Source organism: Diabrotica virgifera, chromosome 1, assembly GCF_917563875.1.
Source record: "Diabrotica virgifera virgifera chromosome 1, PGI_DIABVI_V3a".
Taxonomy (NCBI): domain Eukaryota; kingdom Metazoa; phylum Arthropoda; class Insecta; order Coleoptera; family Chrysomelidae; genus Diabrotica; species Diabrotica virgifera.
Window position 1 is genome coordinate 144,484,234 of NC_065443.1, and position 19,698 is coordinate 144,503,931.

The 19,698-nt window shown below is 31.8% G+C and overlaps 1 protein-coding gene across 1 annotated transcript; it reads left to right on the forward strand.

Annotated features, from left to right (window-relative positions):
- The first annotated feature begins 17,550 nt into the window (after positions 1 to 17,550).
- LOC126891731 (uncharacterized) lies at positions 17,551 to 19,286 on the forward strand. The gene is made up of 5 exons (XM_050661010.1): positions 17,551 to 17,671; positions 17,735 to 17,884; positions 17,976 to 18,206; positions 18,260 to 18,778; positions 19,015 to 19,286. The coding sequence occupies exons 1-5, from the start codon at positions 17,551 to 17,553 to the stop codon at positions 19,284 to 19,286; spliced, it is 1,293 nt and encodes a 430-aa protein (XP_050516967.1).
- Positions 19,287 to 19,698: the final 412 nt, after the last annotated feature.

The window sequence follows — 19,698 nt, forward strand, 5'->3', positions numbered from 1 at the left end:
TTAATAACATATCAGTTAATTTCAATGGGGAAAATTGCTTTGACATACGAGCAATTTGACATACGAGCAAGGTTACAGAACGAATTACCCTCGTATGTCGAGGTACCACTGTAATTAGTAATTTAGTAGATTTGATTTCTACACAATATGTTAACATGTAGGTATTTTTTACAAAGGGGAATAAAATTAAAAAGTAAACAATATTGTTAATTAAATTTATAAATATGGAAACATTAAAAAATGACACACAACTATCCATAAACTGTGTTTTTATCTTCTTCTCTAGGTGCTGTCTCCGCTTCAAAAGTTGATAATCATCAGAGCGATCTTTATTTCTGAAACCGCGGCACTAAATAATTCATTGTTATTACATCCAAACCATTTCCTAAGGTTCTTCAGCCATGAGTTACGTCTCCTTACTATGGATATTTTTCTTGCATAAAGACCTGGAGTATAAACTAACTTCTTACGAATTAAATTCTAAACCAAAATACAAAACTAACTTTTAACGAACTAAATTCTAAACCAAAACACAAAATAATGCACAAAAACGTTGTGAAACACAAGGGAAGTCGAATTCGAAATTTCAAAATGACAGGTACACAAAATACTGACCTGAATAATAACCGTCACTTGACTCTTTGACACTTCTAAAAAATGGCCAAAATGGACGAAGTTTTCGTCAAATGTTCGTAATACGTGTATTTGATTGGCTAGAAAAAACGCGCATTCTAAATATCAACGAATCAAACGTAGGTTAGGAATAGACATCTTATGTATATAACCATTGTAATGCTGCATTATTTTTGTGTTTAATCACGGAGCTACCGCCTTTTCCGTCTCATCCAACTTAATGCATTAGAGAGAAATCGAAAAACTGTGACGCACTGAAAAATGATCATGAGAACAAGAATAATCAAATATCTTTAACTTTCGCGTTGTCATGGTGATGACAATATGAGCAATGACTTACAACAACATTTTTGACAGTTTTGTGGTTTGAAAGTAGTTAGGATTTTTAAATGTCAAAGTTCTAAACATTGTAGAATAGAAATGAATTCCAGTAACGAAGAGTTACAGTTTTTTTTATTTGTTTATCGTAGATATAATATTGTATGAAACTGTGCGTGAAGTACTTTTTGTGAACTTACGCGATGTATAGCACTCGATCCGTTGTCGCTCGTGCTCTAAAAATCGCGTGCGTTCGCAAAAAGCATACTTTACAATAGTGTTGCCCAAATGCAAGACCAAGACGAGACTTAGAGAGTCTTGGTCTTGGTCTTGCGCGAGTACACCTGGTCTTGGTCTTGGTCTTGGTATTGCGCTCCCGGTCTTGGTCTTGGTCTTGGTCTTGCAGCAAGAGTCTTGCAAGTCTCGCAGTTGCCCATTAATAATTGCATATCTTAGAACAACGTATCAAAGAGGTACATTTTAAGCTTGAATATCATAGCCATAGTAAAGACTAGCCAAATTAATATATATCGAAACAATTGACACCGGGTGGGGTTTGAACTCACGATCTAAGTGATCCCTGCCTATGTTCTGACTAACTAAAGTTAAAACTACCTCTTAAAATCCACAAAATTTCATTTGCATATCTCAACCGGTTTTAGAGCAATAAATAAATCGTCAGTTTGTAAGACAAATTTCAACCCCCCCTATTTGGTAAACAAAGCATTTATAAAGTAAACGTTTATGAAGCAAACTGTCATTACTTTTTCGTGCAGAATTACCTATTAAATTTTGCCATACTTATTTAAAAACATTCTGTATTGATGAAGAACATGGCTAGTTAAAAAAGAAAAAAAGTACCTAACTTTTGTATTATCCAATATAAGTGAAGGAATAAAAAACATACTGTTAAGAAAATATTAGGCTATAGTTGGGCTTTAATTTCAGTATGCTATTGCATGCTAGAATAATAAGTTAGCATGATGCTACAATATTCCACAGAGTGAGAAAAACACAGTTTAATTGGTACACCCGGTATACACTGACAATAATTAATTGACCTGTCTAGCAACAATATCTATTATGTATTACTGCAATATTTATAAAGAATAAGACAAAATATTTAAAAAAATCACTTAAATTGGACAACAGGTTTAGAAAATTTGAGCCATTAAAAATGACTTGTTTTTTAAGGTGGTGCGTTATCTATACTTTTGTCTGGTTATGATACTTACAAATAATAGCCGCGCTGTTTCAGCAAAAATTTTGTTTAGCCGAGTGACCTCATATAATAACACGAGACACATCAGTATACATTATTATAGTAAGACCATTATGTATTGTTTCTGCTGACTGTGCAGCAGAAACAATACATAATAGTCTTACTATAATAATGTATACTGATAAAATTTCTGGTTAGATTCCTAGAAAACTAATAATGAAAAAAATTATTTATGTAAATTTATGTAAGTGCTAAGGTGACACATTTTTAAAAAGTTTGGATACGATATTCGATATTACTAGGTCTGGATCCAGCGTATGAAAAAAAAGTTGATTAATAGCAAGCTGAAAATTTGGTAACAGCTTAAGGGTGTCTAGTGGGACAAACTTTGATATATGGGAACACTGGAACAGGGGCAGTTTTAATTGTGGAACAGGTTAAAAATTTGAAACGGTCAGACCACGAAAACGTCACATGTATTTTGTCCGACAGAACTTCCAATTGATTTGTTACATTTTCATTAAACTCTCATGCAAAGATGAGACTGCTATTTATCACCTCTCATAATTCCTGTCATTTGACATATTCTACTTGTTCCACTCCTTATAATTCCCATTTGGTGATAAATAGCAGCCTGATTTTTGCATGAGAGTTTAATGAAAGGGTAAAAAATCAATTGGAAGTTCTGTTGGACAAAATGCATGTGACGTTTTCGTGGTCTGACCGTTCCAAATTTTTAACCTGTTCCACAATTAAAACTTCCCCTGTTCCAGTGTTCCTATATATCAAAGTTTGTCCAACTAGACACCCTTAAGCTATTAACAAATTTTCAGCTTGCTATTAATCAACTTTTTTTTCATACGCGGGATCCAGACCTAGTAGGCGTTGCAACGCAGGAATGTTGTGTTATATGAATATGATTAGAATACGACTATTCTCAAAACCAGAACATTAATTTCAGAGCAAAGAAGTCGGCTGCTGAGAAAGTGTACTAAATTTTTTTATTTTTTAATGACCTCTGAGTACATGTCAAATGTGTCGAGTGTTCTTTTAATAGATATTTTGATTCGCTATGTATGTTTATGGTATTGTTCGTAAAGTCCAATTTTCAAAATTGTTGTTACAATTTTTTTTGTTTCTCATAGAGTATCTAAGAATATAGCCGAACTTATATACTCCCTAAAACGACCCTCAGTTCTAACTGCAAGACACAAGAGTCTCGCAGACTTAGTCTTGTTCTTGCTCAAGTCTTGCACGGTAAGTCTTGGTCTTGGTCTTGCTAAAATTAGGCGGTCTTGGTCTTGGTCTTGGTCTTGGTCTTGGTCTTGGTCTTGCGAAAACGCAAGAACAAGACCAAGACTGCAAGACCAAGACCGATTTTGGGCAACACTACTTTACAAACTATTTCATAAATAACTATTTTAGATTCCTTGGGATATTCTAAATAAAATAGGTTTTTTGTTATTTGTCGAAAAAGTTAATAGTTTTAAAGTTATAAGCGATTTAAAATCCGAAAAATACGAAAATACGCATTTTCGGATTTTAAATCGATTGTAACGTTAAAACTATTACCTTTTGAGAAAAATGACAGGAGACCTATATTATTTAGAATGTCCCAAAGAACCTAAAAATATATTTTTGTGAGGAAATAGAGCGCGCCGCACCGGCAAAAAAATCGGATGAACACGCATAATTAACAATTAAATGACAACGGTGTAAATTGAAGTTAAACCCAATCAGTCTTCAGAATCTTGAAAATGAATGTTCATACCAGAACTTAAGTACTTGGCAACCTCAAAAATACTCATTTAAATATGAGTTTTTAAGCCTTGACAATGCGTATTTTCGCATTTTTCAGATTTTAAGTCGCCTATAGCTCGAAAACTATCAATTTTTGAGAAAAATCACAAGATACCTTTCTTGTTTATAATAACCCAAAAAACCTAAAAAATCATTTTCCGTACCAAAAAAGGTGATCTTTTGTATTTGTTTAAAAAAATTGTTTAAAAAGATTCTGCCCAAAAATTTCGGCCGGCACCCTTCAGATTTGTTTAAAGGGGACATTTTTGAATAGGAATCCACAAAGAAACCGAATCCGAATTTTTTTCAGACGGGAGCAGACTCACCGCATGGACTACATATATATATATATATATATATATATATATATATATATATATATATATATATATATATATATATATATATATATTTATATAAGGAAAAGAAGTCTTTGCTGACAACGTAGAAAACGGAATTCTGAGGTTATTGGGATATGCAGCGGTGAAATAAGTGTACTCTTTTAACTAAGTTTCAAGCTTTCGAAAATGTTTATTTTCATCATCAGGAATAACTGAAATAAAGTGCTACTGTTAGTACAGCATCCTCGAAAACATACAGTACAAGGTGTAAAGGTTTAAAAACTTACGTTATTGAGATTTGCTTTCCGTGGATGTTATACTCACAGGTGACAAATTCACGCACCACTCATTGATTGAGTCAAATATTAAAAAATACATGGTGTAAAAGACCAAATTGACAAATTATTTTCTACACTAACACATAAGAAAAAGACAATTAAAAAGGTTTACATGCCACGTGTGCCGGCAAGTGTGAAATGTGAGGTTAGAAGTCAATGTCATTCCTGGACATACGCAAATGACACCACTTCTTCTTTTTTCTTTGTCTTATGTAGTACTAATACTTTAAGAATACACATCAAAAATTTACCAGAGTTTTGTTTGAACTTCAAACAAAACTCTGGTAACTTTGAACTTCAAACAAAACTCTGGTAAATTTTTGATGTGTATTCTTAAAGTATTAGTACTACATAAGACAAAGAAAAAAGAAGAAGTGGTGTCATTTGCGTATGTCCAGGAATGACATTAACTTCTAACCTCACATTTCACACTTGCCGGCACACGTGGCATGTAAACCTTTTTATTTGTCTTTTTCTTATGTGTTAGTGTAGAAAATAATTTGTCAATTTGGTCTTTTACACCATGTATTTTTTAATATTTGACTCAATCAATGAGTGGTGCGTGAATTTGTCACCTGTGAGTATAACATCCACGGAAAGCAAATCTCAATAACGTAAGTTTTTAAACCTTTACAACTTGTACTGTATGTTTTCGAGGATGCTGTACTAACAGTAGCACTTTATTTCAGTTATTCCTGATGATGAAAATAAACATTTTCGAAAGCTTGAAACTTAGTTAAAAGAGTACACTTATTTCACCGCTGCATATCCCAATAACCTCAGAATTCCGTATATTTATATATATATATATATATATATATATATATATATATATATATTTTTTTTTTTATTTGTATTTTTAGATTGTCTTGATAAAGGAAATAAATTGTCCGAAAGCTCGACAAAAGTTCAAAGTGTTTCACTTCTAATCAGCCCAAAACACATTGACTGCATTCCCCAAAATTATTCTTTTTATATATATATATATATATATATATATATATATATATATATATATATATATATATATATATATATATATATATATATATATATATATATATATATATATATATATATATATATATTTACTACAATTTCTAAACAGTAGTGCGTCTGGGCCCCGAGCACGCCAAATAGAATTATGTTTTGCTGACGTCACAAAATCGAATTTCACAATGCAAGAATCGACGGCTGCTAAGCAACGTGACGTCACTAAAATAGAATTCTATTTTGCGTGCTCCCACTACTGCTGTCAATAATACAATTATTTATTAAAATTATGTAAATTATCTGTATTTTTATTTAGTAGAAGCCAAATTACTTCCTTACTGGAACATTTTCTGCGAGTCTGGTTAAAATTTCTTGTAGCAAGTTCAAAAAGTTCATCATAAAAGAATTCGGTATTCTCATATTTTTCCAGGAAATTTCAAGATCAAATGCAACATTGAAAATGCCATATCCATTTTAATTTATGGTCTTTTATTTTGGCATTTATTTGCATCAACCTCAGACGTTTCCTAATATTTCATTCTAAGTTTTCTCCTTTTTTCACTTCACGCATCCTTTTAGGCATTCTCATTTCTTTCGCATGCGTTTGTTGTTAAGAGACATAAAACAACGTTAATTTCTTCATTTATAGTATTGTTCAGCTTTATGGCTGTGTACCCCCAATTTGAGATATCAGTTTAACCCTTATCCGGGCAACACATTTTACTTACGTAACCGGGTAACTCGGGTCCGTTGGGCCCACCACTGTTCTTGATAGTACTATTCATATTTACACATATATTTCTAATATGTATTCTGTTTTGATTTTTAATTTAAGTTAAATATAAATTGTCTAGATTAAGAAAAAAAGTGCTACTATAGTATGCGGTCTACCTCGAGGGTCCGATCTACCTGAAGGATTTGCACAAAATAATGAAATGCAAGAAAACTTTTGTAGAAAAAATGTTTATTCACAAGTAATAAACATTTACAACGCTTTAATAAACAAATAAATAAAAACTTTTGTAAATCTACCAGGCTATTTTATTTGAAAAGAGTGGTTGATGTTTACGCATGCCCTGGAAAAAGATTACGGTGTTGTTGCCTTTCATTATTATGTGAAAACCCTTCTGAGAAAAGATTATGGTAATTGGCAGCTCATGTATAAAGTACCGACAAAAACAATCTTTACAAAATGAATAAAACGCATAAGTCAGAAGAATATTATTATTTTACTTTTAAAAATAATACTTTGTCATATCAATTTACTATTTTAGTTGGGACTAACCCACAAGATTACCTTATTCCCAACTAGAATAGCAAATTGATATGACAAATTAAATTATTATTATTAAAGTATTATGTTAAAACAAACAATAATAACAAAAAAAAATAGGTTAGTCATTTATTTATTTTTAGGAGCTTAGTTGTCGACACTAACATCGATATCAAACGACTGATAGCAGATGCATTATTTATTTCAAAATATGTATAGGTACCTACCTAACAATACTATTGCATTCCAACAATGATTATCAGTTTTTAAAATTCATTTAGAATATATATAACACCTATTGTAACCATCTCTTTGATGTTCATATCAAAGAGATGTTTACATTGTTTGTTACACGTTTAGACTTTATTATTGGATTTCCGAAATCATAAAAGTCGTTTAGATAATCCACAAAAACATTACCTGACTGCCAGATTAACTTCTGTAACAAAGATTTAGACTTTAGGTATAAATACAAATAGGGCCCGACGGGCCCGTGTTGCCCCTTTACATGACAAAATTCTTTCGACGCAATGATTTTAAAAATTATAATGAATTTTTTGAATAGCTCATGACTGTGTTGACGGAAACACACTTCTAAACAAATTCAGTGATGCATAAAATTCAATAAAAATTTTTTTGTCAGTTTATGATAAAATTATTGGCGTCTCGGGCCCGTTGGAACCACCTTGCTAGGATAAGGGTTAAGAAGATCTTCTTTCTGATACATCACTATTTATTTATTTAATTGACTTGGCTTGACTTTATTTAATTGACTACGATTCAGTTTTGAGTCTTATTGATCTTTTAGAATTTTGTTTTCTGCTTTTTCTATCTTCTTCTTCGTGTTTCTTATCCTTTAAATATATTGGCGATCATCACAGCCCATATTTACTCTGTCTGCAACAGTTGTCTGAAGAGTTCTATTGTTATTTTTACACTCTGTACAGGATTTATATTAGTATTCAAAAGAAATAAGAGTAATCCATATCGATTTAATTTTTAAAGGTCTTGTACAAACATTATCTACAAGTATTGTTTATAGTAAAGAAACAGGTGACATTGATTTCGTAATGTAGGCCACTCGTTTTCGAGAACACCCAAGTCAGCGATTTTGATATTATGAGTATTTCACGGTCGCAACGGTGTCATCAGTCATAACAAAACAATTGTTTTGGAGTTTATTCATAGACACGGAGAAGGTAAAGCAGAGATCATTCATTATTCATCATTCATTATTTAGACATCAATGTAGTTAGAATATAGACTTTGTCCACACCATAACTCCATTGCTTTAAATCTTTCAACCAGGACGTGCGTCGTCTCCCCGGTCCTCTTTTTCCTTCCACTTTCCCTTGTACAACCAATCGTATCAACTGATATTTTTCATTTTTTAAATACAACCAAAGTAGCTCATTTTCCTTTCGTTTATGGTGCCGAGTATTTAGTTTTTACTTTTGATCTCTCATAATGTTTCCATGTTTGTTACGTGTTGTGTCCGTGATATTTTCCACATTATTACATAAGACAACATCTGACAGCCGGCAAGTCTTTTCAGTTGCGTCGGTAATTATCCAGGCTTCAGCCCTATATAAAAAGACAGAGAATACGTAGCATTTCAATACTATAGTTCCAAGTTCTATTCCCATTCACTATTCTACTCTAGTTCCAAGTTTTGCATTGCATAATACTACTTTCATCTTATTGAAACTTTTGGGCATTTCAAGGCGTCTTTTTAATTCATGACTGAGGTCCCAGACTGTATCTGGGTAGATATATCTGGGTATAACGTAGATTGTTTCGTCTTAAATCTTGTTCTTACTGATAATCATGATTTTTGGTTTTTTTGTGTACAGAGCCATTCCATACCTCTCGCAATACTGCGTAGTTTTATTGCTAGTTTTTATAGCTTTTTTAAAAATCCTATAATCTCTCGGACTATAAAGCGATTGCAACAATGTCACTCATCATCCCCCATCAAATAGTTTCGTCCATACCGTTTAGCACAATTTACCGCAAATGCGGATCGGATATGGGGCAGGTATGGCTTTTGAACAAAGTGAAAATTCCCTTAGAAATTATTGTATTCAGTTGCATACAGCGAGGGATTATGTAAATACTCTTTTTGTATTTCTTTCATTTGAATTTGAATCTGATTGTTGGATGCTGATGGAGAAGATTAAAAAGACCGATATAAATCCAGAGAACACAAGAAATTTTAGATTATTCGCACAAAACGAACTGCATATGAAAAAAGCGTGATTTCGTAAAACGAAACTAATCTGTTGCAAAAATAAAAAGATCGCAACAAAGAGATAAAGCTTGAAACGTTTCCTACAGAAATGACCATTATTTGGGTATTTTATTTTAAGAACGTTTTGTATATCGATAACAACACGTATTTAGTTTGAAAATAAGATACCAACTTTGAAGATTTATGGTCTTCAGTTTCATTACAGGATTTATAATTAAATAAATAATTTAGAATTATTCATAAGAAAATATTCAACTATGTTTCTGTCACTAAAACATCAGTGCTAGTTCAAGTAAAATTTCATTTGCGTAATAGTTGCAATCCTATGACCCAAAAACACCGAGATAATTACCTAATAAATTAATCAAAATTATAGTGTCGCTTCATGTTTACCTTCAAATATCTCGAAAATAAAAACGACTTTATCGTTAAGAATGAAGAGTATATTATTTACATAGAAAGTATTGGAGAATAAAAGAATTCCCCTAAAATAGTAATTCCGCAAATCTCGTAGAATTTGGGAAAGGTCAACCATTCACTTTCCCCTGTCTTACGCGTCTAGTAGTAGCCACAAAAATGTTTATTTAACATAATTTAGTAGGCTGTATAGTACCTACACTTTTATGTCAAATAGTTTTGAAGTACTAGGTACAAAAGATAGTTTTTAAATTTTTAAACAAAACACTTTGTAACTCAGTAAGGAGCCACATTTTATCTTAACATTTAAGGTGGGTCTAGAATCTACAACTCAGAGAGTGGACATTCTTACTAAAACCATACTGTATATTATATGCCAAAAAATCATTACTTAAAAATAAAAATCAAGCCGTTTCGACAGAAACGGCCCATTTCCGAAAAATCGAATGTATTCCTCAATTTTGCCGGTCCCTATATACAGGGTGAACAAAAAGTTATGTCATAAATTAAATGACATATTCTGGTACCAAAAATAGTTAGATTGAACCTGATTTATCTTAGCACAAGTGTGTTTTTTTTTCAATATATCGAAAACTGTTAGAGATTTTATATTGAAATGGACACAAATATGGCTTTCTTATGGCGGTAACATCTTAAAAAAATATCAGTAAAACTTGTGTACCCTATTTAAAATTTTACGGGGGTTTTGTTCCTTAAATCCTGCAAGCCAAATGTTTGTGTACGTTCCAATTAAATTATTATTGTGTTAAACAAAATATTTTTTAAATGTTTTTTGCCTCAGTACTTTTTCGATAAGTCAATTTTTATTAAGGTCTTTTGCACATTTGTAAAATCGATCACATATTTGTAAATGGTTAATAGTAGAGGGTAATAAGGTTTTTTCCATAAAACTTGAACAGCCAGGGTACTGATGCGTTTTTTCGGCAGGTAATAATAAGAGCAGATTGTAACTATTTCCTGCGTAAGATCTGGCGGCCATTTTTATTTATAAACAATTAAGTGTCAGAAAATGGCATTTTTCATTTTTTTTTTCAACTCAATGGAAAACAGGGAAACTTATGGTTTGTTTAGTAAAAATATCTTCGAGATTATGGAAAAGCTTTAAAATGACGTATTACAAGATTTGATATACACATTTATTGTTAATATAATTGCGAAAAAAGGTCGGAATTGAAAAAAAATTATTTTCGTAATAACTGTTGTAAAAAATAGTGTACAACTTTGAAATTTTTGTCAAATCAGGGTTCTTTGGTGCTTAATATGTGATAAAAATTTCAAAGCGATTCATTCAATTGTTTAAATTTTATTCAAATTGTTTATCCCAGAAAGCATTTTTTTTGCAATAACATAAGTCAGAAGAAAATGACGTTAGAACCATTCCACAGGTGTTAAATGAAAGGGCATGAGCTACATTTTCAACTTGGTTTAAAAAAAGTGAATGAAAAATGCATTTATTAGTAATAAATAATTATGCAAAATATCGGAAATCTTTCCTTATAAACTTTTTATTTTGTTATATAAGAAATTATATATATTTATTACAATTTTTTATCAATTATGATATAGATAACATTACTTGGTAGTTGTGCACTTAAAACAGGGTAAAAAAGTTAATTTTTTTGGGAAAAGTTATTCAAAAAGTTTATAAAGAAAAATTATTTATTACTAATAAATGCACTTTTTATTCACTTTTTTAAACCATGTTGAAAATATAGCTCATGCTCTTTCATTTGACACATGTGGAATGGTTCTAAGATCATTTTTTTCTTATGTGACTTATGTTATGTGACTTATGTTATTGCAAAAAAATGCTCTCTGGGATAAACAATTTGAATAAAATTTAAACAATTGAATGAATCGCTTTGAAATTTTTATCACATATTAAGCACCAAAGAACCCTCATCTGACAAAAATTTCAAAGCTGTACACTAATTTTTACAACAGTTATTGAGAAAATTTTGTTTTTGCAATTCCGACCTTTTTTCGCAATTATATTAACAATAAATGAGTATATCAAACTTTGTCATACGTCATTTTAAAGCTTTTCCATAATCTCGAAGATATTTGTAATAAAAAAATAATAAGTTTCACTGTTTTCCGTTGATTTGAAAAAAGAGGAGAATGCCATTTTTTGACAGTTAATTGTTTATAAATAAAAATGGCCGCCAGATCCTACGCAGGAAATAGTTATAATTTATTCCTATAGGTATTACCTGTCGAAAAAACGCTTCAGTGCCCTGGCTGCTGAAGTGTCATATTTTTATCTTATTACCCTGGCCTATAAGTAAGATTATAGAGATCTGGTAATTAATATGAAAATTTATTTATTATTTACGTTTTTTCAAGTATCCACAAATTTTGAAACAATAAAAAAGAGGCCGCATCTTGATAAAAACTAGCTTATCGAAAGAGTACTAAAAGACAAAAAAGTTTCAAAAACATTGTGTTTAACTAATGGTACCACAATAATAATTTAATTGGAACGTAAACAAATATTCGGGGGGTTTACACAAAACTCTTATAAATTTTTTTTTAACCATAAGAAAGCCACATGCCCATTACCAATATAAAATCTCTAATACTTATCAATATACCTATTGGAAAAATCGATTTTCATTTTGTAACTTCAAAGGGATGTAACTTTTTTTATATACACTTTTGTTTTAGGTTCAAATCTTTCTCTTTTTGGTCTCAGAATATGTGATTTAATTTATGACCTACCTTTTTGTTACACCATGTAGATTTATTTATTTGCAGGGAAAATCAGTTTTTCCCCAATTTCTTACAAATATGTCCAAGCGTTCGATAAAAATAATTCAAAATTTTACAATATTGTGAATTGTCACAAAAAATAAATTCCCAATAAAAAGTTAAAATAGCTTTAACTGGTTATTACACTCCCCCACACAAAATCCCTTGATCTAAATTCTTCTCTATACAAGACGTGCCAGCGTATCAATATAGAAAATTAATTTCACCCCAAAACAACGGTCGCAGCTCTTCGAAAGAATGTGTAATAGGCATCCTCCTGTCTCCCGTCTTCTTTGATATTTGATGGAAATGTTGAAGACCTCAGGGAACCCCAATAGAATAATGTTCCCCTTTTCGGAGGAAACCGCCGGCAAGGTAGCAAGGATCCGTATCAGTGTCGGAGAGAGTCGATATAATGATAACTATTACGATTATATACGATTTTTAAATATATTTTTAATTATTATTGTGCCATAAAACGAGCAAATTAATGAAAATATATTTTTGTTTATTTAGCTAATGCCTCGACAACTAATGGCCATTGGCATGGTAGGTACGGTGAATTTTTACAGTTAGCTACCTAGTGCCATGTGTAGTGTGTGTGTGTTGAGTAAGTGTCTTGTTACTTTGCAAAGTCGACGTCATTGTCTTTTCAAAAAGACGCTAGTTGTATCCGAACGTCTGCGGTCCCCCCGGTGAGTACCGATACCCACAAGGACAGAAACTATTTTCATTTATTAATTTATAATAAACGAAAAATTCCTGACCCTGGTGAGATTCGAACTCACGACCATTCGGACCTTTCGGTCCAAAGGTAGGCGCTCGTAGGCGCTCTTACCACTGAGCCACAGAGGGGGTGCAAATATAAGTTAAATGTAGCTAATAATACAAATTATACCGCTATTACAAAATGTAATATTTTTGGAAAAATCGAGATGCAACAAGCAAATACAATAGATTACACGCCATAAGTCAGTTCAAAAAATATCCGTAAGAGGCGCTTACATCGGGTTTGGTATTAAATCATAACCTCATATTATTAAGATATACATTTCAATACATTTTTGTGGATTTTCAGCCATAGTTCCACAGAGTTTAAAATTTGTGAAATTAGTGAGTTACCTATTTTGCTGTGCTTTGTCAATAAATAACTATTTTTTTTTATTTTCTGTCTCATAGTTAACCAATGTCATAACACAAATTAAATCTTGTTTAAGACTTATATTTTCCATTTTTCTGAAATGAAAACAAGAAAAAACCATCTTTTACTTTTATATTTTCCAAGTTTAAAACAAATTATATTTGATAAATACATAGTAAGAAGTCCCAAAATATTATAATATGTGAAACTAATAAAAAATTAATGCTATCCCACCAGGAATTCAATTGATCAATAAATATGTAGATCTATAGCAAAATAATTTTCACAAAGTGTTACTTATTCTATTTTTAAAATTATAAATCATAAAACAGTTATAAAGTATTTCATTCTTATATGGGAATAATTTACAAGAAATTCTATCTTTTATTAGTATTTTATTTTATTTTATTTTATTTTATTTTAATAACAACATCAGAATATGCAGACGATACCGCGATCATGGCTGAAAGTATCGAAGATCTTCAATTCTTATTAGATCGAGTCACTGGAGAATGCTCCAATAACGGACTTAGCATAAATACAACAAGAACAAAGTTACTTGTGGGTAGCAAACAAGACGTCGGCCCTATGCAACTAATTGTCAGTAATGAACCGATAACAAAAGTTAACCATTTTAAATACCTAGGATGTTGGATAAACGAGACACTAAATCCGGATGAAGTAATTAAAACTCGTATAGAAATTGCAAGAGGAGCATTTATGAAACTTTGATCTATTCTGAGCAACTTTCAGATGAATTTAAACTAAGAATGAAGTTCCGAAAATGTTATGTGTATCCTATACTACTATATGGATGTGAAACCTGGATCATGAAGGTTAACATGATGAACAAATTAGAAGCCTCCGAGATGTGGTCATATCGTAGAATGCTCAGAATATCTTGGGTTCCACGCATTTCAAACAGAGAAGTCTTAAACAGAGTAGGTCAAGGCGAAGGTGACTTAATCAAGATGATAAAATAGAGAAAACTTGAATATCTCGGGCATATAATGTGAGGTAGCAGATACAGGATGCTGCAGTTACAGTAGGAAGGAATATTCATGGCTCCGAAACCTTCGTCAGTGGACTGGCTGATCAGCAGATCAACTATTATATGCCGTGCAAGATCGAGAAGGATATCGGCAAATTGTTATGGAAGCTACCCACGACTAAAATTTGGGCACTGTACTTAAAGAAGATGAAGAGGAAGTATTTTATGTTTTTTTGCCAATCCTATCATATTTTTAACAATGATTCTACGATTGGCAATGGCCTTTGTTTTTATGATTTCTTCTTCTGTCAACTCAGCTATTTTTTTAAATGGAAGTATATTTAACTGTATTCGTTTTTCCTCTAAAATATCTGATATATCAAAATCCCTGTCCGCTAAAACATCTCCTTCTTCAATAAGTCCTAAACTTCCGAGTTCTACTGTAATTTTTCTATCTGAAATTCTTCATCCATAAACATCAGATACATAGGTATATAATTTTACCTTTTTCAGAGCATGTTATCAGTATTTTAAATGTATCGGTTCCATAATAATATGTAGAATATGCTGCCTGTTGTATAATAGGGTCATTGCTTTGGTCTATTGGAATTTCGGTACGGTCCAGAATAATTTTGTACTGGTCTCCTGAAGACACAAAGTTGAAAGACAACGAGGAAACGAGTACCAAAAAATGTAAATAAATGACAGAATAAAATAAGGTTATGTTTTAATACCAAACCCTGACGCCAGCGCCACCTTCATGCATGTGATCTATTCGTAAGTTTTAGATTTTCACCCAACGTGACCAAAAGTTGAACCGGAAGTCGACATTTGAACTCTTTGTGTAACTTTGTGTCGATTGATATACGATTTGTCCAACATATTTTAACCAGAAATAACATAAAAACCGAAACTAACGCTTGGTTCACACAATAAGAATTTTGACCGTGCGATGGTTAAAATCTACATAGTGGCTCGAGCAATCATATGGAATCTTTCTTCCTTCACCTCTTGAAACGTTGGATGAAGGAAGAAAGATTCCATATGATTGCTTGAGCCACTATGTAAATTTCAACCATCGTACGTTCAAAATTCTTATAGTGTGTCTCGACCGTTAATATTCAAGATCGACTTTTTCATACGCTTAAATTGATATATCACGTGTACTATTTCTGCAACTTTCGGCTTTTTTTGTTTCAGATTTCTTCTGATAGAAAATATTTAGAGAATCAGTATAAAAAGACACCTTTTCACTTTAAGAAGTGTAAAAACACTCAATTCAAAATTGCCCAATTCAAAAGGGTAATTGACAATGTTTTTTTTTATAAAATCGCCATTATGAGTCCAAAGTTACAAAGAACGTCTGGGTAATATTTCATTACCCCTTTACCTTTACACAAGATAAGGTACTTGATTAGAAGCAGATTTTTTATGCGGAGTATGTATGGTTACTGCATTTCTTAAAATATTGTTAATTGTATAATATGCATATTAACATAATAACATGTCAAAATTGTCAAAATCATATTCCAATTTAAATCTTAGTATATAAAAAATACATATTTTTAAATAAGTACTAGCAAGAAAGCATTTAAGATTAATATTATTTTATGAATTGGTTTTTCTTCTGTTTCATGGGTCTCATCCTTTAAGAACATTGGCGAGCATTACGGCCAATTTTACACTGTCTGCAGCGGTTTTGAAGACTTCTATTATTATTATTTTTGAAGTTATACTTCTGTAGGCACAAGGGTGAATTTTTATTTTCCCGGGTGCATGCGCTCACCGACAGTATGGTATTATAGTCGGTCAAACACGTTATACGGGATCTGATTGGGTGTTCTGTCAATAATTGGTCAATATGGAGATTATGGATTAACAAGTTTATATTAGTTTTTATTGTTGTGATGGCAGAGAAAAAGCAAGTTTATAATTTTAGTGACTTTTTAAATAGTTTTTAAAAGCGACAGGTACGTAATAATTGTAAATGTTTCCGTATCCTAATAAGAAATTACATAGGTAGGTACCTACCTATTTGGAAAATTAAAAATGAATCTACCAAAATAGTATGTAATGCTTTGATTTACATAATTTGATTACCATCAAAATTTCTACCAATATTCACCTAATATATTGTTATTCCACACAATATTCCTTTAATTCCATAAAAATCAAACTAATCTGATTAAATTCATATAAGTAATAAACAACTGTCAAAAAGTTTATGGTGTAAACGTTCAGTTGGTGTATATTCCCACATGACAGGCAGACAGAAGCGCGAAGACGGAGCAATGGGAAAGCACTTCGATTTTCGATCGGCGGGATCGACGGGAAGCGAGTACGATGACCAATGCAAGTTACTATTTTTTTATTTTTTTTATACATTTTATGATTGTAAGTATATTATTATATAATTTTTTCAGAAAATACGTATTAAGTTAAAATTTTTGGCAGCAATTATTGTTCAGAAATCATTTCTTTGTCGCATTTTTCAATGTGTTTGTGTGTGTTTTATTCTTTTATTTTTTTAATTTTTGGTATTGTTTTAATAAAATTTTTTGGAAAGTGGTAAGTATTAAAATTAGTTTAATAGTTAAATTAAATATAAATAAACTGTTTAAAGTATATTGATTTCGTTGAAATCATATCTGTGACTGAGGTGAGTAAGCACATAAGTCAAATTTACCGAATTTTTTTTTTGATGAAAATTTGTAGGGGATTTGTAATACTATCATCGGCTCTAATCACTTTAGTCGACTATGCATTTTTACGTCTGTTATTGCGATTTGTGCATAATAACCACACTGAGAAAATATCGACTTGACCTTGTGAGTAAACACTTAAGTCGACTTATGTGAAGAGAGCCAGTTGGAACTTGTTGAATCTTGTCGTCCCGTCGCTGACTTATGTTACTAGGCGCGTGTGGAACGTTACATGTAGAAAAAATTTAACCTAAAATAGTTCAGTTTGGTTTGAAATCGCGACTAACACGTTTCCAAAAGGTTTTTGTTTCAAGTGTCTGTTTATCTAAATATTAGAGTTTATTTCAATTGAAAAAATATGAGTGGGTTTTCAAGTAGATGGGAAAAAATTAAAGCTGCTTTGAAAAAAAGTGAAGAAAAAGAGTTGAATGTTGCTAATACGAGCGATCCTTGCGGCATGGTTATTTCTAAGGAGAATGGTAAGTTTTTCGGTTTATTATATTTAGAAAGATAGATTGGTTAAAATTTGTATGTTATTTTAGATGATGGTGATGTTTACATGAGGCTAGAGACCAACAGTAGTTTTACTGGGATGCTTTTGAATGAAAGTGTAGAATATACCCTAGATTCATATGAGACGCCCTTTGTGCCAGAACTTGGCTATAATGATCCCTGCTGCAGTAATAATGCTGGTAATTAAATCTTATATTCTTCTAATTTGAATTGCTGCATAACCTAACTTGCAGAATTCGAGTTGTAAGCTAATTATCATTTTTGTTACAGAACAAAACTTTGTATCGGAATATCTTCAAAGCGCTCAGGATGAACCAATTATTATACAAGAATTAACTTCATCATCTACGGTTCTTCAACCAACAAGCTGGTTATCGGAATATGTTGAAAGCGCTGAGGATGAACCAAAAACTATTCAAGAATTAACTTCTCCATCAATGTCTTTTCAACCAGAGCAACACAAAAATTCAAACAGTACAGATGGAATATTATTTTCAGAAGGTTGGTAATATTGATATAAAATTACTCAGTGTTAACATATTTTATTGTTCCAGATCAAAATTCAAATTTACTGGTAAAACCTACAAATGAAGATGGTTCAGATGATGAGTTGATAGAGGATCCGCATTACATTCCTGAAAGCAATACCGTTTTGATGACAAATGAAAATACTACAAGAAAACGCAGATTAGAGCGTAAAAGATCACGTCAACAGCTGGAAAAACTACCGGACACAAGAAAGGCTAGAGAATTAAGGAAAAAAAATCGTAATTCCGGTAAGTCATATGTTACAAAAAAAGGCAAAATCATTCCAGAAAGACCATTTCAAACTCTGCCATTATGCCGAGCTAAATGCAAAACAAAAATCACTGAAAGTCAGCTGAAAGAAATTTTTTCCGAATATTGGAGTTTAGGCAGTTACGACAAGAGAGCAGCTTATATAGCCAGTCTTTTCACCATACATGACAAAAAATCACACAGGCCACGTACAGACGATCCAGACAAAGAAAAATATCGCCTTAAAACCAACAAATATTTTTTACGAATAAATGGTAGCCATATTTCTGTTTGCCGTAAGTGCTTTTAGCTCAAATGACTAAAGAAATGAAATGTTTTACTTTTGATCTCCAGCAATGTCTACCAACCCCTTTTTTAAAGTCTTCAGTCGCTTTTTACAAGCGACAGCTATGGACATTCAACCTCACTGTAATGGATGAAAATGGGAAATCAAAGCATTTCATGTGGCACGAATGTACTGCAAAGCGAGGGGCAAATGAGGTTGGATCATGCTGGTATAAAGTGTTTCTAGAATTGCCTCCTGAAGTTACCCATGTTGTGCTTTATTCCGATACGTGTGGAGGGCAAAATAAAAATTCACACATTTCATCCATGATTATGTCAATATTACAGAGGTCAGACGTAAACGTGCAAGTAGTTGATCATAAGTTTATGGTACCTGGTCATACCCACATGGAGGTAGATGTAGCACACTCGATGATCGAGAAAAAAAAGAAAAGATCGAATATAGCAATTTTTCTTCCTCATGATTGGTATCAGCTGGTCAGATCAACAAGTGTTTAGGAAAAAAGACGAGCAAGGAGAAACTTTTCGCTGGCATGACGTGCAATGGCTAAACTATAGAAAAGGGGATAATGGAAAAATATTTTTCAAAAAATCCTTAAATGTAGAGGAGCCATTTAAGGGAATGTCTTTTATTAGACGAAATGGGTTGGGAAATTTAGTTCCCCCATTGAAATATAAGATGGATGTGCCAATAAATAAAGAAAAAAAGAAGGATCTTCTTGATTTGCTTCCCTTAATCCCTACAACTTTTCACGGGTTTTATGAAAATCTACCATCGAGTGAAACAGCGTTGCTGGACTATCCAGGTATCGACGAAGATACTGATTAAATATAAAGTTATTATGTTTAAATATTTCATTAAGTTTTTTTAATGTTTATTTTTTTAACAAACTTCCTTTTTTGTAACAAA

Bases quoted from the DNA above. Each gene is read 5' to 3' on its own strand.
- LOC126891731 (XM_050661010.1), top strand. From the start codon at position 17,551: ATGAGTGGGTTTTCAAGTAGATGGGAAAAAATTAAAGCTGCTTTGAAA. The intron at 17,885-17,975 runs GTAATTAAATCT...TTTTTGTTACAG, and splicing joins CTGCTGCAGTAATAATGCTG to AACAAAACTTTGTATCGGAA. The intron at 18,779-19,014 runs GTAAGTGCTTTT...AAGTGTTTCTAG, and splicing joins TAGCCATATTTCTGTTTGCC to AATTGCCTCCTGAAGTTACC.